This window comes from Staurois parvus, unplaced genomic scaffold, assembly GCF_062004578.1.
Source record: "Staurois parvus isolate SC_StPar_1 unplaced genomic scaffold, SC_StPar_1.0 ptg000232l, whole genome shotgun sequence".
In the NCBI taxonomy this organism is placed as follows: Eukaryota; Metazoa; Chordata; class Amphibia; order Anura; family Ranidae; genus Staurois; species Staurois parvus.
In genome coordinates this window covers 211,268-236,130 of record NW_028318028.1, presented here as the reverse complement: position 1 = coordinate 236,130, position 24,863 = coordinate 211,268, and the positions used below count along the sequence as shown (strand labels likewise).

The 24,863-nt window shown below is 45.7% G+C and overlaps 1 protein-coding gene across 1 annotated transcript; it reads right to left on the bottom strand.

The window, feature by feature from the left end:
• Positions 1–19,376: 19,376 nt before the first annotated feature.
• Positions 19,377–24,063, bottom strand: LOC149460213 (uncharacterized). Its single transcript, XM_089679790.1, has one exon. It carries the CDS (start codon positions 22,729–22,731, stop codon positions 21,184–21,186), a length of 1,548 nt encoding a protein of 515 aa, XP_089535916.1. The 5' UTR covers positions 22,732–24,063; the 3' UTR covers positions 19,377–21,183.
• Between the last annotated feature and the right edge of the window lie 800 nt (positions 24,064–24,863).

Below are 24,863 nucleotides of genomic sequence, written 5' to 3'. Positions count from 1 at the left end.
CTCCATTTTATATTTTATATTCCATGTTGATTAATTGTTTTGTATTATAACCAGAATGAGTTAATGAAAATATGCTATGTCAGTTATGTATTACAGAACTATACTCACAAAATTCTTCTATCTTTTATCTTAGCTTAGCCTTGGTAGAGACGGTAAAAGTATCCAATTATTTCTTTGTATTAACAAGCACCTGTTTCTGTTATGATACAATTAAATGTCAAATATTTCTGTTCCATGAGAAAATAATTGTTTGTTACTTATATGCCTGAGAAAGATCATGTTCACAGCCTTGAAAAGTATCTAGCCAGATTCTATTGTATGTAGCAGATAAGTTTTTATGTAATATTATAGACATTCCTTAAATTTTGCTTCTCATCATTATTCAGGATTGACGTAAATGCTTGTATTCCCACTTGCATGCTATATTGTACTATATAAGAGAGCTTTCGTTGTGGAATAAATTAGAAGTTTTTGGTTACTTACAAGACGGTCTCATGTGTGATTACTTGTAACCAATGCTTCTCCAGGCCTGAGGAGACAGAACGAGTGACAGAGAACTTAGACCAGGGGTCTAAGGGTCAATAGAACCAACACACCTCATCTCCAATTCACCTACATTCCACGTCCACCACTCTTCCAACTCCTCTCCATCCCACCTTTCCTCCACCTCACCTCAACAACACTTCTCCTCCACTCCACCTCACCTCCAACTTTCCTCCACCTCACCTCCACTCCACAACCCCACTTCTCCTCCACCTCTCGGTATTTAGATGTTTATATGTAGTAAAATAATGTCATTTCCATGTTGTGTGTACTGTGGGAGACCAGATATAGTGAATGCAGGGTCCTGGGAGACCAGATATAGTGAATGCAGGGTCCTGGGTTTAGTAACACTTTAATGCATACTCTGCATTAAGGTAAAAGACCCTCCAATCACAGAGAGACACAGACCGTCCAATCACAGAGCTGTTCTCCGAGACTTTCAATGGACTGAGGATAGTGCTGAGCTACTGAGAGGGCCCCATCCTCGGCCGACTGTTTACAATGATTGGATCCACCTCATCTCCACCTCCACTCCAGCTCACCTCAACCTCCATTCCACGTCCACCTCTCTTCCACCTCCTCTCCACCCCACCTTTCCTCCACCTCCCCTCCACCTTACCTCAACCTCCACGTCACCTCTTTTCCACCTAATCTCCAACTCTCCTCCACTCCACCACCCTACTTCTCTGTATTTAGCAGTTTATATGTACTAAAATAATGTCATTTCCATGTTGTGTGTACTGTGGGAGATATAGAGTGCCTCTACAGATCTGAGTAGACCCGCAGACCAGGTGCCCCAATCAGAGTACCCCCATAGATTAGAGTGCCCACATACATCAGAGTACCCCCACAGATCATATGTGTCATCAGAATTATTATTTATTATTATTATACAGTATTTATAAACCGCCAATAGTTCGCTCAGCGCTGTACATTACAAAGGGGGACAGAACATGTGACAGAGCAATACCAATACAATGTGATACACGAGGGGTTTGAGGGCCCCCCATAGATCAGAGTACCCCCATAGATTAGAGTGCCCACATACATCAGAGTACCCCCACAGATCATATGTGTCATCAGAATACCCCCCATAGATCAGAGTTCCCTCATAGATAAGAGTAGCCCCCATAGATCAGCAGAGCCCATCACAGTGCCCAGTGCCTGATCAATATGTCCCCGAAGAAGAGCAGACAGGGTTGATGGGAACTGGGAGGAGGTGTGCTACAGGGGACAAGGCATACACATGACATCATTGGTTGCTAAGAAGTTGCTAAGTACGCTGGCGTTCCTAGCAGTCATTGACTGCTGCTCAGTGGGATCCAGCGCTGTAGACTGGCGGACTGACAGTCCAGGTCTGCCATTTCCTGAAAAGCTTTCAGTAAATTTGAAGGATTACAGAGCCTGAGAGGTGGAGCCAAGGATGAGAGGTGGAGCCAATGATGGGAGGTGGAGCTGAGCACTCCAGCGGCCATCTCTTTTATGGTAAAGCGACCCTTTCACTCCGATGTCTGGTGTTGGCAGCAGGCAATGTAGTGCAGAGCAGTAATAGCCGCAATACACCCCAGAGGGACCCCTAATGGCTGTTGCCATCATCCTTAATCATCCATGAATAGCAGTTTTGGTACAAAGCGGTCATAATCTGCCAGCCCAGCACAATGTTGCGGGGTGGAGCCGAGCGCTCAGAGCTCTTTGTTCTGGTAAAAGAATGACTTCCGTTATCATTTTTTGTAAGCTATAATGTACATTCCATGAACGCATGCAAAATCGCATTCATTTCAGTAGGCGGTCCTACGCATGACACACGTGCCAAAGTAGCATTAAGCTTTGTGCGTTTTGACACGTCTGCCATGTGGAACACCACATGTGTGCTTGCTGTGTTTGTGATGTCATTAACAATGAATGGCACCACAACGTTTCATAAATGCACATAAAAACTTACGATTTTGCTGCGCTCACGAAACAGTCAGGTGTTTTGGTACATCATCGAGGGGCCGCTGTCTCTCCCGGGTTCTTGTAGCCGTCCCCCTAATGCAGTGTTTCTCAACTCCAGTCCTCATGCACCCCCAACAGGTCATGTTTTCAGGATTTCCCTCAGATGAAACAGCTGTGGTAATTACTAAGGCAGTGAAACTGATCAAATCACCTGTGCAAAATAATGGAAATCCTGAAAACATGACCTGTTGGGGGTCCATGAGGACTGGAGTTGAGAAACACTGCCCTAATGGCACGCATTGGCCACAGCGCAGCATCATGGCTACAGCTGCAAGAATCAGGAAGTGACAGCCAGAGCCCTGATGATGCACAGCAGCGCATGCGTTGTACAGGACCCCGAGGCTTCCTGGGATGCATGATATCATTATTCCAGGAGGATGTCGGAGAGTCCGGCCAGTGGTGGGAGGGGACAAGGAAAATGATATTACAAAAATGAATAAAGAAATGCAAAAAAGGCAAATAATCCATAAAAGAAATACAAAGAAATGTCCATCTGTGACAGCGGAGGGGGAGGAGTGCAATATTACAAAGTGTGTGTGTGGGGGGGGGGGAGGAGTGCAATCCTACAAAGTGTGTGTGTGGGGGGGGGAGGAGTGCAATCCTACAAAGTGTGTGTGTGTGTGTGGGGGGGAGGAGTGCAATATTACAAAGTGTGTGTGTGGGGGGGGGGGGAGGAGTGCAATCATACAAAGTGTGTGTGGGGGGGGGGAGGAGTGCAATCATACAAAGTGTGTGTGGGGGGGGGAGTGCAATAATACAAAGTGTAGGGGGGGTGTCACTTTAAAAGAAAACTGACAAACAAAAGTAGCAAAGTGTCCATAGAAAGCAGAGTGTGATGTCATGATCACCTGTAAATGTGAGGGGAGGGGACAAGAAAAAAAGATATTACAGCAATAAACAAATTTAAGAAAAAATGCCAAAAAAGTAGAATAATAAATACAATAATGAAATAAAATGTCCATCTGTGACAGCGGAGGGGGAGGAGTGCAATCATACAAAGTGTGGGGAGGGGGGAAGGGTCACTTTATAGAAAACCTCTGACAACAAAGTAGTAAAGTGTCCATAGAAAGCAGAGTGTGATGTCATGATCACCTGTACAGGAGATGAGAGACATTTCTATAGCAATGCTTGTGTATACAGAGCTAGATCCCCTCTGAGGTCCCCCATAGATCACAGTCCCCCTCCCCATAGCTCAACACAGCTCCTATCACAGCCCCCCATTATACCTGACAAGTCCCAGAAGTCAGCCAATCAGGGGGCGGGGAAGTGGGAGGAGCTACACTCAACAGGGGGCGGAGCAAACCTCGGTTGCTAAGCACTCTGGAGTCCCTAGCAACTGTTCATTCACTGCCTTTTCTTAGAGAGGAGAGGACTGCTGGGCTGAAGCTCCTCCTCCGTCAGTTATGAAGAGACCACAGACTCGGCTATGAGAGGTGGAGCCAAGGAGAGGCGGGGACCAGTACTCCGATGGCCATTTTTGTTAAGGTACAGTGACCCATTCTCCTCTATATACAGTGTGGGCAGCCGTGAATGTCATTCAGAGTAGTAATAGCCACAGTATTCTCTGGAGGGACAGCTCATGTATTTTGTAATGTTTATTCATGTTTGAATGCTGATTTTGATTGAAGTTTCAAAGCCGTCATTAGTTGCTAACCTAGTATCTGAGTGGGCGGAACTGAGGACTCCGGTAGCCATCTTTGTTATGGTAAAGTAACTCATTCCTTTCTATGTACAGTGTGGGCAGCCGGGAATGTAATTCAGAGCAGACATAGTACCCGCACACCCCAGAGGGACATCTCACGACTTTTGGACTGATTATTTATGTACAAATGCTGATTTTGTTTCAAGTTTTAAAGCTGTCATTACTTGCTAAGTAGCTAAACGGGGCGGAGCTGAGGACTCCGGCGGCCATGTTTGTTACGGTGAAGGGACCTATTCCCTTCTAGGTGTAGTGTGGGCAGCTGGGGATGTAATTCAAAGCAGTAGTAGCCACAGAACACCCCAGAGGGACAGCCAATGGCTTCTGGGCTGATAATACATGTATGAATGGCGATTTTGGGTGCAGTTTCAAAGCTGTCATTAGCAGCTAAGCCAGCATGTGAGTGGGCGGAGCTGAGCAGGCCACATCTCTTTATCCTGGTAAAGCACCCCCTTCCTGCCATGTATAGTGTGGGCAGCTGGGAGTGCAGTATAGAGAAATAATGACACATACTACACCCCAGTGGCCACCCTCATAATTGCAAAAGATTTTTTTCCTTTGTAATTTTTTTTATCCTGCATCTATAAACTGCATTTTGTGGAATCATGTAAAAAGAGCCCTTTTTTGTGTGTATTTTTGTACTACACGCATAGGGCAGCCCATTCATTTCAATGGGCTTCCCTACGCACAACCCACGCGCCAAAGTAGTTTGTGTAGCTTTTTCAGCATTGAACTTTGTGCGTTTTGACAGGATTGTGCACTTTTCCACATGCAGAAACATGTCTGCTTACTGCGTTTGAGGTGCCATTACCTGTGAATGGCACCACAAGTGTAACATGCATGTTATGCGCATTTTGTAAATGCATGTACCTACTTAGGATTTTGTGTGCATTTACAAAACGCTCAGGTGTGAATGGGGCCTACGGAATATGCTGGATACTGAAGATCCTAATGGCTCTGTAACCCTGGAAGAGAGTGGTGATTCCACTCCATCATAAGTATAATACATAGATTTTAAACAGAAACTTGTGCTTTCTGTGTGTTTCTGCGCGTCATGTTTGGGCAACCCATTCTGTATCGGTTGCCATGAGTGAATCTAGTTTGAGATTGTAGATCGCCGGGTGCGCGCCCCTGGGGGCGTGAGGGAGGACACGTTCTGAGAGCACGTCATATGACGCCCTCCCAGAATTGTCTGGCCGCAGTCTGCGCTTCATGTTTGGGCAGCCCATTAATTTCAATGGACTGCGCTATGCACAATAAATGCACAGAATAATTCCCTGGCCTCTATTAAAAATCGCCCCACACTAAAATGTAATAAAGTACCATACGTTTTGGCGCTACATGAATGAACACGCATTGGCGTGACGCATGGAGGTGCCATTAAAAATTATTAGCAATGCTGTGCATGTGATAAAGGGCTGCAAAATGCGCCATTGTGCATGTGTCCCCACAATGCACAAGTGAGAACATAGCCTTTGGATACATGAACACATTTGGACTGCAGGCTTCCCATTTGCACTTGGGAGTAATACACAGATTTCTGTATCGGTTGCCATGAGTGAATCTGGTTTACCTATACAGAGAACTGACACTAATTGTTGAACCATAACTCAGAGAGACCCGACCAGATTTGCTGCAATTATTGATGCATGCGATGGCTACAGCCCAGCCACTGCAGCTCCAAGACACTTGATGCGGATTGCCATAGAGCCTGCTCTTTACACTGCAGAGGGGTTTTCTAATGATACCGCCTCTCCAGCTGCAATCCGCTGCAAGCTGTTCACCATGCCTCCATCTTGTTTACTTACATCGAGGGGCCGCTGTGTCTTCCGGGTTCTTGTAGCCGTCCCCCTGATGGCGTGCACACGCCCCAGTGTTACATCAGGGATACAGCTGCAAGAACCAGGAAGAGACAGCCAGAGCCCCGATGATGCACAGCAGCGCATGCGTTGTACAGGACCCCAAGGCTTCCTGGAATGCTGCGGGAGAATCCTGGCAGTGGCGGGAAAGGACAAGAAAAAGGTATTACCAAAAAAAATTTTCATACAAAATGCAAAAAAAGTAGAATAAGAAATTAAAAAATATTCAATTGTGACAGTGGAGGGGTTAGGAGTGCAATGATACAAAGTGGGTGGGGAGGGTGAAGGTTCCCTTTAAATAGAACTTTTTTTAAAAAAAGTTTCAAACTGTCCATAGAAAGCAGAGTTTATTATCATTATCACTTGTAAATGTACATTTCTAGAGGAATTCTTGTGTATACAGAGCTAGATTCCCTCTGAGTTCCCCCATAGATCAGAGTCCCCCTCCCCATAGTAAAAAGGTTGGGAGAACCACAATCGGGCTCAGGGTAGGATTTCTGCTGCTGCTCCTAATTTTGAGATATGGATTGCGTGCACGCTGGAAAATAATTACACGGACAACTGTCCAGTACAACCACTTTCACATCATCTCATCTCTGTTTATTGCAGGGCGGTGCTTAACCTTTTATACATAGAGAACAATAGAGTATACGTCACTATTACGTATATACAGTCACATTCTGAAAGGCACATTTTGCTTGGTTGAAATATAGGAGAAATGTAGAAACTTGATTCTTGCTTCTCATCCCGTTATCTCTTCACTCCCCTTCACATTCCCAAAGTCTAAGTGAAATTGTCTCAGTGCGAAGGGAGGGGTTGAGAGCATCGCTCTGAGCAACTGCAAAGCCCAGCAGACAAAATATATATATATATACACAACACATATATTTAGAAATATAAAAAAGTATAAAAGTAAATATGTATAAAATGTATATTTTAAACAGAAAACAGAATAGGCATTTTACCAAATCCATCAGAGTCCCCCCTTAAAATGACTATTTTACTCTGTCCCTATAAAGCCTAGCTCATCTGTCCTTATGTACCTTGGAACTCTTTTATGCTGTACGTTAGACGGGTGATGACTATTTCATCACCCCCGTTGCCACAGACTTTGTACATAAGGAAGTCAGATGCTATCCCTACAAAATTGTGAAATTGCTGTTGACAGGGAGGGACTGTAGAGGAGTGAAAAGTTTATCCTCTTCCATCGCAAGGGGGTCCTCCTCTTCTTGATGGAGAAATGCAGGTGTGCTGTTGTCTACAACATTGCTTATTAACTTCTTTACAAATGATAGAATACAACATACAATCAGAGCTAAAAGAACTAGAATTATTAATACCGTTACCCCTATTTGGGCGAGCACTTTTTGCCACCCACTCATCCAGCTAAAACATTGATCCCAGGGGTCTGAGATACCTGAGTTCTTCTTCAGCTCCACTGACAGATCTTCTAATTTCTTTATAGCCAGAGTAACCTTACCATTCGGGCCAGTATTGTCAGGAATATATGTACAACATGTTCCGGTTCCTTCTATCATTTTACAGACACCTCCTTTTTCTGCTAAAATCATGTCTAGAGCCATCCTATTCTGGAATGTCATGTAGGATGTAGGGGCTAGCTGGTCAACGATTCCTTGAAGGGCATCCCTGGTGTAATTCACAAACCTCTGTTGGTTGTAGTATATGTAATTTATCTAATCTACATTTTTATTAACAGTTATCATGGGAATCAGGGATTCAAAGCCTGCTTTTACTTGGTCTCTGGCTTTGAATTTATTAGGCACCCCCCTTGGGACTCCAATGGCATCTATATACACTTGTGGGTCAAAACTACCAGAAGGAGCTTTTCGCTTCCTCCTACGGCCAGGCGTTGGGTCAGGGATATTTTCTGCTAGGATGTGGAGAGGCATAATGGCCTTTGCAAGGGCACACTCACCAGTCCAAATCCCTTCCAATCTGGTTCTAATCTTTTGGTTCCCAGTAATCATCCATGACACATATGTATATTTACTCACTACTATCGGAACATGCTCATTATGTCAAGATCATATAGATTATGGTCATAGCAGCACATGGGATCTATACTACAGAAATCAAAGGTGAAAATAACTACATAAGTGTTGGATGAGTTGTACCAAAATATAGTGGTGTCACCTATTTCGGTGATAGCCACCTGTTGAGCCTCTGTCAGACTTATAAGAAAAAGGATATACAACATAGTTGTCATGGTATAGATGACGCCTTTTCCTCAGGGGTTGGGACATTCTTGCAGTGGGAGGCGTGTATCCAAGTGTTCTTCCCGGCCACCTTGTCAGAAGTGGCTGTGGTCAGCAGAACTTGGAATGGACCATCATATCTTGGCTCAAGGGAATGTTTCCTCATAAATGTCTTTACTAATACCCAGTCTCCGGGTAATAGGCTGTGAGTTCCTGTATCTGACTCAGAATCTGGAATGGAGAAAACACTTGGACATAGATACGGGTTAATTCACGTGATAATGCAGTCACATAATCAATTAACACATCAGATTGTAATTGCAACTGTTGCGGAAAGTAACAGCCAAGTCTGGGGGCTGAGCTAAACAAAATCTCATAAGGGGATAGGGAGTGTTCTCCTCTTGGTGTGTATCTGACACTAAACAGAGCAATGGGCAAACTGTCTGGCCAACTCATGTTAGTCTCTTGGGCCATCTTTAGCATCCTGTTTTTTAGAGTCCCATTCATCCTTTCTACCTTCCCACTGCTTTGAGGGTGATATGGGGTGTGTAGGGCCAACTCGACCCCCAGTGCTGTCCAAATCTCTTTTGTAAGGGTTGCTGTGAAAGCTGGACCCTGATCACTCTCTATCACCTCTGGGACCCCAAATCTACAGACTACTTCACTCAGTAGTTTCTTAGCCGTGGTCTTGGCTGTCATGTTTATAACAGCATAGGTTTCCGGCCAACCAGAGAACATGTCCACCACCACTAGGGCATATTCATATCGGCCACTTTTTGGCATTTGTATATGATCAATCTGTATCCTCTGGAATGGATAGAAGGGTTTTGCCAGATGTTTCTGCGGTGTCTTTTCCGTCCTCCCCGGGTTGCATTTTGCACATACTACACACGAGGCGCAATAATTTCTGGTTAAAGTAGTTATCCCTGGAGCCCAGTAATACTTGTTGATCAGTGAGTTCATTAAGTTCTTAGAGAGATGTGCATGTCCATGCGCCCATTGGACAACTGCTGGATACATATGTTTTGGTAAACAAGTTTTTCCTTTCATCGAATACAATTCTCCATCGTAGTCTGCTTCTTTATCACTCCATTCCAGCCTTTCTTCTGTATAAGCAGCTATTTGCATAGAAATCAGGTATTGCTTGTCAGATGGCACATGCACTGCCAAAAGTATCTGTACTGAGGTCTCACTCTCCTCTTCAGCCACCTCAGACATTTTTCGTTGGTTTTTCACTGCTTTTTTTAGCAGCTATATCCGCCAAGTGGTTCCCTCTGGCCTCTTGAGAATTCAGTTTACCATGTGCTTTAACCTTCAAGACAGCCACTTGGTCAGGCAGGAGCAGTGCATCCATTAAATCCTTGATGGCTGGGCCGTGTTTTACCGGTGTTCCAGACGCTGTCAGAAAACCTCTGGCTTTCCAGATGATACCAAAGTCATAAGCTACTCCAAAGGCGTACCTTGAGTCTGTGTAAATATTGGCTCTTTTACCTTCTGCCATCTTACACGCTGTAGTGAGGGCTTGAAGCTCTGCTTCCTGGGCAGAGAAAGTTGGTGATAATACTCCTGATTGTAGGATTTCAAATTCAGAGGTCACAGCATAACCTGTGTGGTACTTTCCTCTTTCATCTGCATATATGGAGCCATCCACAAAAAGTGTGTAATCAGGGTTTTCCAGAGGAATTTCACTCACTGTAGGGAGATGTGTGGTTTCCATGCGCATCATTTCAAGGCAGTCATGTGGAGTAGTGCAAGGGTCTCCTTCTTCACCTTCGCCTTCTTCTCCCCCCTTGAAAAATGGCAGAAGAGTGGCTGGGTTGAGGGTAAGACACCTTTGGAGGGTCACATTGTCAGGAATGAGGAGGGAGATTTGCAACCGTAGATGTCTAGCTGTGGACAGGTGTGGGGGTTGTACCTGATTCAGGATGGCGGCAATGTCATGCGGTGCCAGAAGAAGTAAGGGGTGTGCTAAAACGAGGTCTTATCCAGCAGAGCTTGAGCAGCAAAGACAGCTCTTAGACATGAAGAACCACCCCTAGCTACGGGATCCAAATGACAAGAATAGTACCCAATGGGTCTAATTTGCCCTCCATGTTCTTGAGCTAGGACCCCCGTGGTGTGACCCTGCTTTTCTGACACAAACAGTTTGAAAGGTTTCTCATAATCTGGAAGTCCCAAGGCAGGAGCGGTGGATATTGCTTGCTTCAGCAGAATAAAATTGTCCAGGGCCTCACTTGACAAAGTAAATGGCACAGACTTGAGAGCATCATAAAATGGTTGCATACGGACCGATGCATCAGGGATCCATGCCCTGCAGTAGGATACGAGTCCAAGAAAAGCATGCAGTTGTTTAGCTGCTTTAGGTTGGGGAATATCCTGGATTACAGCTACACGGTCCCCCAGTCTTGTTTGAGGATACTGCCATAAGGGGTGACACGGGTTTGCCTTTTTCCTAACGAGAGTTGGGGCGTGGTGGTTGATGTTCGCGTTGCCCTTCCTGGGGGTCTCTGTCTTTCCTGGGATATCTTGGGGCTTTGCATTCTCTTCTAAAGTGTCCCCGTTTCCCACAGTTATAACAGTTGATCCTTTCCCTGATATTTGGCAATGGTGGTTGACGAGTGTAGGTGGGATCTTCGTCATTGACCACCATAAGGGGCGCTGGGGTTTTTTTTTTTCTATGCCTCTGGCCGCCAACAGTAAGTCAGACATCTTCATAGAGCGGTATTCAGGGCGGGCCACCATCAGACCTTTCCTAATATCCTCTTTGAGCCCTGAGACAAAAACAGTTGAGAGCATGTGTGTATGTGCCTTTTCATATTGAGAGAAGCCCAGATCATCAAAGGCCTGTATGAGTCTGGCATAATACTTCTCCACAGACTCCCCTTTATCTTGGGTGATGTGTTGAATGGTGGTAGTCTGATCCGCCAATTTCTCCTTTGCCCAGTCATGGAGCTGGGCACAAAACTCCACGCCTGAAGAATAGGAAATAACACTTGTCAGGCAGGCATCATTGAAGGCCATCTGCATAACTGGCCAGAAAACATGTCCTGCTTTAATTTGGCATAGACTGAGCAGGTCTTTCCAAGCAACTGAGTAAGTTTCTTGTATCTGCACTACCCTGCGATAAAAGGGTATTGGCTGTTTCTCTGGGTCAGGCAGACTCGTCACTAAGGCCGCTGCTTGTGATGGGGTAAAAGCGACATACATTACCGGTGCCCCTTCCGGTAATCTTGAATGTCGGTGTTGTCTTGTGTACTGTTCCTGTTTAGGTTGTACTCCACTGTGCGTGGGTTTGGGAATCAAATCTATTGGCGCCCTTGTTGCTTGCAACTGTTGACCACTCCATTCAGATGCATTGTCATTCAATTGGACATCTGACATAGGTTTGGGAGTCATACCTATCGGCATCCTTCCTACTTGCGGTTATTGATCATCCGACTCGAATACATTGTCATTCATGTATCCGGCTTGTGAAGGTGATACTTCCATATTGGGGAAAATGGGAGTGTGGTAGGAACCATCCTGGTTTAGAACAGGGAGAACTGGGTATATGCCTTATTTAGGCCTTCCGGGTGTACCAAGATGGCCGCCGGACGGAAGTGCACTGGGCTGGACAGGAAATGACAACACAGGTGTAGCAAGATGGCTGCTAGCAGGAAGTGTACTGGGCAGGGCAGGAAGTGACAACACAGGTGTAGCAAGATGGCTGCTAGCAGGAAGTGTACTGGGCTGGGGTGGTGGGCATAAAGTAGGCGTTAGATGAAGGGCAGGGCTGTCCCTCCCCTCCTCCACCCCACATTCCAACATAGGGCGGTGGTTTTAGCACACACTTCCATTTACAATTTTGTGATACAAATACATTATACAATTGCCATTTTCTTGAATTTCTTTCAACTATCCTTCTTTATGCAACACTTTTCCAGTTCTGTACAAAACTTCTGTCACATTCAGCAAACCTTCATCACATAACATTCCTCTCTGTTCCTACAATGATTTATGCCAGTCCTCTGACCTTCAGCTTACAAACTTTGGCTACTTTAGATAACTTTTTAACTGCTTCACTTCCTTCTCTCCTCTTTACAATATCACATACTAATAATCCTTTCTGTGGCTTGACTGTCTTCTGACCCATCTTCCCCCCTCTCTCTGGGTCACCCAACTTCTCACTCTGTTCTGTTCTTTCACCGTAGTCTCAGCTAACGGTTTCAGAGGCAGCGCTGGCAACTATTAGATTAATATCCCTACTCCGCTGCTTTCTGTCTTATCTCAGAACAAACAGTGATTCACAAATACACTTAGAACAGGACATTACACCTGCCGCCCCTCACTCCGTGAAGCCTCAGCAGCTGAACTAAACCCTCAGGGGTCTCACACCGTCAACCCAGAGTCACCGGCCGAAGACGCTTGTTGCAAGGTTCCGTCTTCCAGGGGCCCACAGCTCACCTGGTCAGGACACTCATTGCAACATATTGCAAGGTTCCGTCTTCCAGGGGCCAACAGCTCACCTGGTCAGGACACTCATTGCAACTTATCTATCAGTCTACTGATTTATCACAGTCGCACAGGACGACAGACACTGAACAAATACACAGTCAGCAGAAATCCAGTGGCAGGTTCGTTAAACAGCCCCAGGCGAGCAATAAAAATTACCTGCCGCTCTTGATGACCTCTGGAAGCCGACAAAACTGGCGCCAAGGCTGGACAGAAACAAATCGTACAGTGGTAAGTATAAAAAGTACCTACCGTACTCTCAGGGGTGCGCAAATCCCTTTTGGTCTGTCCTGGCCAGCCGCTCAGTCTCACGTGCGGACTTCCATCGGTCACAACCTGGGGCCCCGCGTGGGCGCCAGCTAAAAAGGTTGGGAGAACCAAAATCGGGCTCAGGGTAGGATTTCTGCTGCTGCTCCTAATTTTGAGATATGGATTGCGTGCACGCCGGAAAATAATTACACGGACAACTGTCCAGTACAACCACTTTCACATCATCTCATCTCTGTTTATTGCAGGGCGGTGCTTAACCTTTTATACATAGAGAACAATAGAGTATACGTCACTATTACGTATATACTGTCACATTCTGAAAGGCACATTTTGCTTGGTTGAAATATAGGAGAAATGTAGAAACTTGATGCTTGCTTCTCATCCCGTTATCTCTTCACTCCCCTTCACATTCCCAAAGTCTAAGTGAAATTGTCTCAGTGCGAAGGGAGGGGTTGAGAGCATCGCTCTGAGCAAAACAAGTTAAGGAGGACTGCAAAGCCCAGCAGACAAAAAAAAAATATATATATATACACAACACATATATTTAGAAATATAAAAAAGTATAAAAGTAAATATGTATAAAATGTATATTTTAAACAGAAAACAGAATAGGCATTTTACCAAATCCATCACAATAGATCAGCACAGCTCCTATCACAGCACCCATTATACCTGACAAGTCCCTGTAGCCAGCCAGGCAGGAGGCGGGAACTGAAGGAGAGACGCGCGCCGCAGGGGGTGGAGCAAATGTGGCTTCATCAATTGCTAAAGAAACCCCTAGCAACCATTCACTGCTGCTTAGCGGGAATCCGGTGCTGCTGATTGGCGGGCTGACAGTCTAGGTCTGCCCTTTATTGAAGAATCTTCGGGAAATGTATTGGTCAACGGAACCTGAGTGACAGGTGGAGCCAAGGACAACGTACGAGTTTAATCAGGGTCAATTGCAAAAGTGTCCCTCACATTGGTGGTCAGTAGGAAGAATGCACCCCTTACCTAATGTCATGCTGTAGTCTGGTGTCACACATGGAACTAACTAGGCACCATCAAATAGGAGGTCAATTAAAGGAGAATTTTGGGGTTCTCAAAAAACAAACATCCATACTCCCCGCCACACTGCAGCATCAGTCTGAGATGTATGGGGTTACTAAAAAAAACATACCCACCTCTATGCTGCAGAATTGCAGGTGCCCCATTCAAAGCACCCCCATAGATCAGGGTACCTCCACAGATAAGTTGCCCTCATCAGAGTAACACCACAGATCAGGTGCCCCAGACTACCCCCATAGAGTGCCACTACAGATCAGAGTACCCCACAGATCAGGTACCCCAATCAGAATACGCCCATAGAGTGCCTCTACAGATCTGAGTAGACCCGCAGACCAGGTGCCCCAATCAGAGTACCCCCATAGATTAGAGTTCCCACATACATCCGAGTACCCCCACAGATCATATGTGTCATCAGAATACCCCCCATAGATCAGAGTTCCCTCATAGATAAGAGTAGCCCCCATAGATCAGCAGAGCCCATCACAGTGCCCAGTGCCTGATCAATATGTCCCCGAAGAAGAGCAGACAGGGTTGATGGGAACTGGGAGGAGGTGTGCTACAGGGGACAAGGCATACACATGACATCATTGGTTGCTAAGAAGTTGCTAAGTACGCTGGCGTTCCTAGCAGTCATTGACTGCTGCTCAGTGGGATCCAGCGCTGCAGACTGGCGGACTGACAGTCCAGGTCTGCCATTTCCTGAAGAGCTTTTAGTAAATTTGAAGGATTACAGAGCCTGAGAGGTGGAGCCAAGGATGAGAAGTGGAGCCAATGATGGGAGGTGGAGCTGAGCACTCCAGCGGCCATCTCTTTTATGGTAAAGCGACCCTTTCACTCCGATGTCTGGTGTTGGCAGCAGGGAATGTAGTGCAGAGCAGTAATAGCCGCAATACACCCCAGAGGGACCCCTAATGGCTGTTGCCATCATCCTTAATCATCCATGAATAGCAGTTTTGGTACAAAGCGGTCATAATCTGCCAGCCCAGCACAATGTTGCGGGGTGGAGCCGAGCGCTCAGAGCTCTTTGTTCTGGTAAAAGAATGACTTCCGTTATCATTTTTTGTAAGCTATAAAGTACATTCCATGAACGCATGCAAAATCGCATTCATTTCAGTAGGCGGTCCTACGCATGACACACGTGCCAAAGTAGCATTAAGCTTTGTGCGTTTTGACACGTCTGCCACGTGGAACAACACATGTGTGCTTGCTGTGTTTGTGATGTCATTAACAATGAATGGCACCACAACGTTTCATAAATGCACATAAAAACTTACGATTTTGCTGCGCTCACGAAACAGTCAGGTGTTTTGGTACATCATCGAGGGGCCGCTGTCTCTCCCGGGTTCTTGGAGCCGTCCCCCTAATGCAGTGTTTCTCAACTCCAGTCCTCATGGACCCCCAACAGGTCATGTTTTCAGGATTTCCCTCAGATGAAACAGCTGTGGTAATTACTAAGGCAGTGAAACTGATCAAATCACCTGTGCAAAATAATGGAAATCCTGAAAACATGACCTGTTGGGGGTCCATGAGGACTGGAGTTGAGAAACACTGCCCTAATGGCACGCATTGGCCACAGCGCAGCATCATGGCTACAGCTGCAAGAATCAGGAAGTGACAGCCAGAGCCCTGATGATGCACAGCAGCGCATGCGTTGTACAGGACCCCGAGGCTTCCTGGGATGCATGATATCATTATTCCAGGAGGATGTCGGAGAGTCCGGCCAGTGGTGGGAGGGGACAAGGAAAATGATATTACAAAAATGAATAAAGAAATGCAAAAAAGGCAAATAATCCATAAAAGAAATACAAAGAAATGTCCATCTGTGACAGCGGAGGGGGAGGAGTGCAATATTACAAAGTGTGTGTGGGGGGGGAGGAGTGCAATCCTACAAAGTGTGTGTGTGGGGGGGGGAGGAGTGCAATCCTACAAAGTGTGTGTGTGGAGGGGGGAGGAGTGCAATATTACAAAGTGTGTGTGTGGAGGGGGAGGAGTGCAATATTACAAAGTGTGTGTGTGGGGGGGGGGAGGAGTGCAATCATACAAAGTGTGTGTGTGGGGGGGGAGGAGTGCAATCCTACAAAGTGTGTGTGTGGAGGGGGGAGGAGTGCAATCCTACAAAGTGTGTGTGTGGGGGGGGGGAGGAGTGCAATATTACAAAGTGTGTGTGTGTGTGTGTGTGTGTGTGTGGGGGGGGGGGGGGGAGTGCAATCATACAAAGTGTGTGTGTGGGGGGGAGGAGTGCAATAATACAAAGTGTGGGGGGGGGTGTCACTTTAAAAGAAAACTGACAAACAAAAGTAGCAAAGTGTCCATAGAAAGCAGAGTGTGATGTCATGATCACCTGTAAATGTGAGGGGAGGGGACAAGAAAAAAAGATATTACAGCAATAAACAAATTTAAGAAAAAATGCCAAAAAAGTAGAATAATAAATACAATAATGAAATAAAATGTCCATCTGTGACAGCGGAGGGGGAGGAGTGCAATCATACAAAGTGTGGGGAGGGGGGAAGGGTCACTTTATAGAAAACCTCTGACAACAAAGTAGTAAAGTGTCCATAGAAAGCAGAGTGTGATGTCATGATCACCTGTACAGGAGATGAGAGACATTTCTATAGCAATGCTTGTGTATACAGAGCTAGATCCCCTCTGAGGTCCCCCATAGATCACAGTCCCCCTCCCCATAGCTCAACACAGCTCCTATCACAGCCCCCCATTATACCTGACAAGTCCCAGAAGTCAGCCAATCAGGGGGCGGTAAGTGGGAGGAGCTACACTCAACAGGGGGCGGAGCAAACCTCAGTTGCTAAGCACTCTGGAGTCCCTAGCAACTGTTCATTCACTGCCTTTTCTTAGAGAGGAGAGGACTGCTGGGCTGAAGCTCCTCCTCCGTCAGTTATGAAGAGACCACAGACTCGGCTATGAGAGGTGGAGCCAAGGAGAGGCGGGGACCAGTACTCCGATGGCCATTTTTGTTAAGGTACAGTGACCCATTCTCCTCTATATACAGTGTGGGCAGCCGTGAATGTCATTCAGAGTAGTAATAGCCACAGTATTCTCTGGAGGGACAGCTCATGTATTTTGTAATGTTTATTCATGTTTGAATGCTGATTTTGAAGTTTCAAAGCCGTCATTAGTTGCTAACCTAGTATCTGAGTGGGCGGAACTGAGGACTCCGGTGGCCATCTTTGTTATGGTAAAGTAACTCATTCCTTTCTATGTACAGTGTGGGCAGCCGGGAATGTAATTCAGAGCAGACATAGTACCCGCACACCCCAGAGGGACTTTTGGACTGATTATTTATGTACAAATGCTGATTTTGTTTCCAGTTTTAAAGCTGTCATTACTTGCTAAGTAGCTAAACGGGGCGGAGCTGAGGACTCCGGCGGCCATGTTTGTTACGGTGAAGGGACCTATTCCCTTCTAGGTGTAGTGTGGGCAGCTGGGGATGTAATTCAAAGCAGTAGTAGCCACAGAACACCCCAGAGGGACAGCCAATGGCTTCTGGGCTGATAATACATGTATGAATGGCGATTTTGGGTGCAGTTTCAAAGCTGTCATTAGCAGCTAAGCCAGCATGTGAGTGGGCGGAGCTGAGCAGGCCACATCTCTTTATCCTGGTAAAGCGCCCCCTTCCTGCCATGTATAGTGTGGGCAGCTGGGAGTGCAGTATAGAGAAATAATGACACATACTACACCCCAGTGGCCACCCTCATAATTGTAAAAGATTTTTTTCCTTTGTAATTTTTTTTATCCTGCATCTATAAACTGCATTTTGTGGAATCATGTAAAAAGAGCCCTTTTTTGTGTGTATTTTTGTACTACACGCATAGGGCAGCCCATTCATTTCAATGGGCTTCCCTACGCACAACCCACGCGCCAAAGTAGTTTGTGTAGCTTTTTCAGCATTGAACTTTGTGCATTTTGACAGGATTGTGCACTTTTCCACATGCAGAAACATGTCTGCTTACTGCGTTTGAGGTGCCATTACCTGTGAATGGCACCACAAGTGTAACATGCATGTTATGCGCATTTTGTAAATGCATGTACCTACTTAGGATTTTGTGTGCATTTACAAAACGCTCAGGTGTGAATGGGGCCTACGGAATATGCTGGATACTGAAGATCCTAATGGCTCTGTAACCCTGGAAGAGAGTGGTGATTCCACTCCATCATAAGTATAATACATAGATTTTAAACAGAAACTTGTGCTTTCTGTGTGTTTCTGCGCGTCATGTTTGGGCAAAATGCGCCATTGTGCATGTGTCCCCACAATGCACAAGTGAGAACATAGCCTTTGGATACATGAACACATTTGGACTGCAGGCTTCCCATTTGCACTTGGGAGTAATACACAGATTTCTGTATCGGTTGCCATGAGTGAATCTGGTTTACCTATACAGAGAACTGACACTAATTGTTGAACCATAACTCAGAGAGACCCGACCAGATTTGCTGCAATTATTGATGCATGCGATGGCTACAGCCCAGCCACTGCAGCTCCAAGACACTTGATGCGGATTGCCATAGAGCCTGCTCTTTACACTGCAGAGGGGTTTTCTAATGATACCGCCTCTCCAGCTGCAATCCGCTGCAAGCTGTTCACCATGCCTCCATCTTGTTTACTTACATCGAGGGGCCGCTGTGTCTTCCGGGTTCTTGTAGCCGTCCCCCTGATGGCGTGCACACGCCCCAGTGTTACATCAGGGATACAGCTGCAAGAACCAGGAAGAGACAGCCAGAGCCCCGATGATGCACAGCAGCGCATGCGTTGTACAGGACCCCAAGGCTTCCTGGAATGCTGCGGGAGAATCCTGGCAGTGCCGGGAAAGGACAAGAAAAAGGTATTACCAAAAAAAATTTTCATACAAAATGCAAAAAAAGTAGAATAAGAAATTAAAAAATATTCAATTGTGACAGTGGAGGGGTTAGGAGTGCAATGATACAAAGTGGGTGGGGAGGGTGAAGGTTCCCTTTAAACAGAACTTTTTTTTAAAAAAGTTTCAAACTGTCCATAGAAAGCAGAGTTTATTATCATTATCACTTGTAAATGTACATTTCTAGAGGAATTCTTGTGTATACAGAGCTAGATTCCCTCTGAGTTCCCCCATAGATCAGAGTCCCCCTCCCCATAGTAAAAAGGTTGGGAGAACCACAATCGGGCTCAGGGTAGGATTTCTGCTGCTGCTCCTAATTTTGAGATATGGATTGCGTGCACGCTGGAAAATAATTACACGGACAACTGTTCAGTACAACCACTTTCACATCATCTCATCTCTGTTTATTGCAGGGCGGTGCTTAACCTTTTATACATAGAGAACAATAGAGTATACGTCACTATTACGTATATACAGTCACATTCTGAAAGGCACATTTTGCTTGGTTGAAATATAGGAGAAATGTAGAAACTTGATGCTTGCTTCTCATCCCGTTATCTCTTCACTCCCCTTTTGTCTCAGTGCGAAGGGAGGGGTTGAGAGCATCGCTCTGAGCAAAACAAGTTAAGGAGGACTGCAAAGCCCAGCAGACAAAATATATATATATATACACAACACATATATTTAGAAATATAAAAAAGTATAAAAGTAAATATGTATAAAATGTATATTTTAAACAGAAAACAGAATAGGCATTTTACCAAATCCATCAGAGTCCCCCCTTAAAATGACTATTTTACTCTGTCCCTATAAAGCCTAGCTCATCTGTCCTTATGTACCTTGGAACTCTTTTATGCTGTACGTTAGACGGGTGATGACTATTTCATCACCCCCGTTGCCACAGACTTTGTACATTAGGAAGTCAGATGCTATCCCTACAAAATTGTGAAATTGCTGTTGACAGGGAGGGACTGTAGAGGAGTGAAAAGTTTATCCTCTTCCATCGCAAGGGGGTCCTCCTCTACTTGATGGAGAAATGCAGGTGTGCTGTTGTCTACAACCTTGCTTATTAACTTCTTTACAAATGATAGAATACAACATACAATCAGAGCTAAAAGAACTAGAATTATTAATACCGTTACCCCTATTTGGGCGAGCACTTTTTGCCACCCACTCATCCAGCTAAAACATTGATCCCAGGGGTCTGAGATACCTGAGTTCTTCTTCAGCTCCACTGACAGATCTTCTAATTTCTTTATAGCCAGAGTAACCTTACCATTCGGGCCAGTATTGTCAGGAATATATGTACAACATGTTCCGGTTCCTTCTATCATTTTACAGACACCTCCTTTTTCTGCTAAAATCATGTCTAGAGCCATCCTATTCTGGAATGTCATGTAGGATGTAGGGGCTAGCTGGTCAACGATTCCTTGAAGGGCATCCCTGGTGTAATTCACAAACCTCTGTTGGTTGTAGTATATGTAATTTATCTAATCTACATTTTTATTAACAGTTATCATGGGAATCAGGGATTCAAAGCCTGCTTTTACTTGGTCTCTGGCTTTGAATTTATTAGGCACCCCCCTTGGGACTCCAATGGCATCTATATACACTTGTGGGTCAAAACTACCAGAAGGAGCTTTTCGCTTCCTCCTACGGCCAGGCGTTGGGTCAGGGATATTTTCTGCTAGGATGTGGAGAGGCATAATGGCCTTTGCAAGGGCACACTCACCAGTCCAAATCCCTTCCAATCTGGTTCTAATCTTTTGGTTCCCAGTAATCATCCATGACACATATGTATATTTACTCACTACTATCGGAACATGCTCATTATGTCAAGATCATATAGATTATGGTCATAGCAGCACATGGGATCTATACTACAGAAATCAAAGGTGAAAATAACTACATAAGTGTTGGATGAGTTGTACCAAAATATAGTGGTGTCACCTATTTCGGTGATAGCCACCTGTTGAGCCTCTGTCAGACTTATAAGAAAAAGGATATACAACATAGTTGTCATGGTATAGATGACGCCTTTTCCTCAGGGGTTGGGACATTCTTGCAGTGGGAGGCGTGTATCCAAGTGTTCTTCCCGGCCACCTTGTCAGAAGTGGCTGTGGTCAGCAGAACTTGGAATGGACCATCATATCTTGGCTCAAGGGAATGTTTCCTCATAAATGTCTTTACTAATACCCAGTCTCCGGGTAATAGGCTGTGAGTTCCTGTATCTGACTCAGAATCTGGAATGGAGAAAACACTTGGACATAGATACGGGTTAATTCACGTGATAATGCAGTCACATAATCAAATAACACATCAGATTGTAATTGCAACTGTTGCGGACAGTAACAGCCAAGTCTGGGGGCTGAGCTAAACAAAATCTCATAAGGGGATAGGGAGTGTTCTCCTCTTGGTGTGTATCTGACACTAAACAGAGCAATGGGCAAACTGTCTGGCCAACTCATGTTAGTCTCTTGGGCCATCTTTAGCATCCTGTTTTTTAGAGTCCCATTCATCCTTTCTACCTTCCCACTGCTTTGAGGGTGATATGGGGTGTGTAGGGCCAACTCGACCCCCAGTGCTGTCCAAATCTCTTTTGTAAGGGTTGCTGTGAAAGCTGGACCCTGATCACTCTCTATCACCTCTGGGACCCCAAATCTACAGACTACTTCACTCAGTAGTTTCTTAGCCGTGGTCTTGGCTGTCATGTTTATAACAGCATAGGCTTCCGGCCAACCAGAGAACATGTCCACCACCACTAGGGCATATTCATATCGGCCACTTTTTGGCATTTGTATATGATCAATCTGTATCCTCTGGAATGGATAGAAGGGTTTTGCCAGATGTTTCTGCGGTGTCTTTTCCGTCCTCCCCGGGTTGCATTTTGCACATACTACACACGAGGCGCAATAATTTCTGGTTAAAGTAGTTATCCCTGGAGCCCAGTAATACTTGTTGATCAGTGAGTTCATTAAGTTCTTAGAGAGATGTGCATGTCCATGCGCCCATTGGACAACTGCTGGATACATATGTTTTGGTAAACAAGTTTTTCCTTTCATCGAATACAATTCTCCATCGTAGTCTGCTTCTTTATCACTCCATTCCAGCCTTTCTTCTGTATAAGCAGCTATTTGCATAGAAATCAGGTATTGCTTGTCAGATGGCACATGCACTGCCAAAAGTATCTGTACTGAGGTCTCACTCTCCTCTTCAGCCACCTCAGACATTTTTCGTTGGTTTTTCACTGCTTTTTTAGCAGCTATATCCGCCAAGTGGTTCCCTCTGGCCTCTTGAGAATTCAGTTTACCATGTGCTTTAACCTTCAAGACAGCCACTTGGTCAGGCAGGAGCAGTGCATCCATTAAATCCTTGATGGCTGGGCCGTGTTTTACCGGTGTTCCAGACGCTGTCAGAAAACCTCTGGCTTTCCAGATGATACCAAAGTCATAAGCTACTCCAAAGGCGTACCTTGAGTCTGTGTAAATATTGGCTCTTTTACCTTCTGCCATCTTACACGCTGTAGTGAGGGCTTGAAGCTCTGCTTCCTGGGCAGAGAAAGTTGGTGATAATACTCCTGATTGTAGGATTTCAAATTCAGAGGTCACAGCATAACCTGTGTGGTACTTTCCTCTTTCATCTGCATATATGGAGCCATCCACAAAAAGTGTGTAATCAGGGTTTTCCAGAGGAATTTCACTCACTGTAGGGAGATGTGTGGTTTCCATGCGCATCATTTCAAGGCAGTCATGTGGAGTAGTGCAAGGGTCTCCTTCTTCACCTTCGCCTTCTTCTCCCCCCTTGAAAAATGGCAGAAGAGTGGCTGGGTTGAGGGTAAGACACCTTTGGAGGGTCACATTGTCAGGAATGAGGAGGGAGATTTGCAACCGTAGATGTCTAGCTGTGGACAGGTGTCGGGGTTGTACCTGATTCAGGATGGCGGCAATGTCATGCGGTGCCAGAAGAAGTAAGGGGTGTGCTAAAACGAGGTCTTATCCAGCAGAGCTTGAGCAGCAAAGACAGCTCTTAGACATGAAGAACCACCCCTAGCTACGGGATCCAAATGACAAGAATAGTACCCAATGGGTCTAATTTGCCCTCCATGTTCTTGAGCTAGGACCCCCGTGGTGTGACCCTGCTTTTCTGACACAAACAGTTTGAAAGGTTTCTCATAATCTGGAAGTCCCAAGGCAGGAGCGGTGGATATTGCTTGCTTCAGCAGAATAAAATTGTCCAGGGCCTCACTTGACAAAGTAAATGGCACAGACTTGAGAGCATCATAAAATGGTTGCATACGGACCGATGCATCAGGGATCCATGCCCTGCAGTAGGATACGAGTCCAAGAAAAGCATGCAGTTGTTTAGCTGCTTTAGGTTGGGGAATATCCTGGATTACAGCTACACGGTCCCCCAGTCTTGTTTGAGGATACTGCCATAAGGGGTGACACGGGTTTGCCTTTTTCCTAACGAGAGTTGGGGCGTGGTGGTTGATGTTCGCGTTGCCCTTCCTGGGGGTCTCTGTCTTTCCTGGGATATCTTGGGGCTTTGCATTCTCTTCTAAAGTGTCCCCGTTTCCCACAGTTATAACAGTTGATCCTTTCCCTGATATTTGGCAATGGTGGTTGACGAGTGTAGGTGGGATCTTCGTCATTGACCACCATAAGGGGCGCTGGGGTTTTTTTTTTTCTATGCCTCTGGCCGCCAACAGTAAGTCAGACATCTTCATAGAGCGGTATTCAGGGCGGGCCACCATCAGACCTTTCCTAATATCCTCTTTGAGCCCTGAGACAAAAACAGTTGAGAGCATGTGTGTATGTGCCTTTTCATATTGAGAGAAGCCCAGATCATCAAAGGCCTGTATGAGTCTGGCATAATACTTCTCCACAGACTCCCCTTTATCTTGGGTGATGTGTTGAATGGTGGTAGTCTGATCCGCCAATTTCTCCTTTGCCCAGTCATGGAGCTGGGCACAAAACTCCACGCCTGAAGAATAGGAAATAACACTTGTCAGGCAGGCATCATTGAAGGCCATCTGCATAACTGGCCAGAAAACATGTCCTGCTTTAATTTGGCATAGACTGAGCAGGTCTTTCCAAGCAGCTGAGTAAGTTTCTTGTATCTGCACTACCCTGCGATAAGAGGGTATTGGCTGTTTCTCTGGGTCAGGCAGACTCGTCACTAAGGCCACTGCTTGTGATGGGGTAAAAGCGACATACATTACCGGTGCCCCTTCCGGTAATCTTGAATGTCGGTGTTGTCTTGTGTACTGTTCCTGTTTAGGTTGTACTCCACTGTGCGTGGGTTTGGGAATCAAATCTATTGGCGCCCTTGTTGCTTGCAACTGTTGATCACTCCATTCAGATGCATTGTCATTCAATTGGACATCTGACATAGGTTTGGGAGTCATACCTATCGGCATCCTTCCTACTTGCGGTTATTGATCATCCGACTCGAATACATTGTCATTCATGTATCCGGCTTGTGAAGGTGATACTTCCATATTGGGGAAAATGGGAGTGTGGTAGGAACCATCCTGGTTTAGAACAGGGAGAACTGGGTATATGCCTTATTTAGGCCTTCCGGGTGTACCAAGATGGCCGCCGGACGGAAGTGCACTGGGCTGGACAGGAAATGACAACACAGGTGTAGCAAGATGGCTGCTAGCAGGAAGTGTACTGGGCAGGGCAGGAAGTGACAACACAGGTGTAGCAAGATGGCTGCTAGCAGGAAGTGTACTGGGCTGGGGTGGTGGGCATAAAGTAGGCGTTAGATGAAGGGCAGGGCTGTCCCTCCCCTCCTCCACCCCACATTCCAACATAGGGCGGTGGTTTTAGCACACACTTCCATTTACAATTTTGTGATACAAATA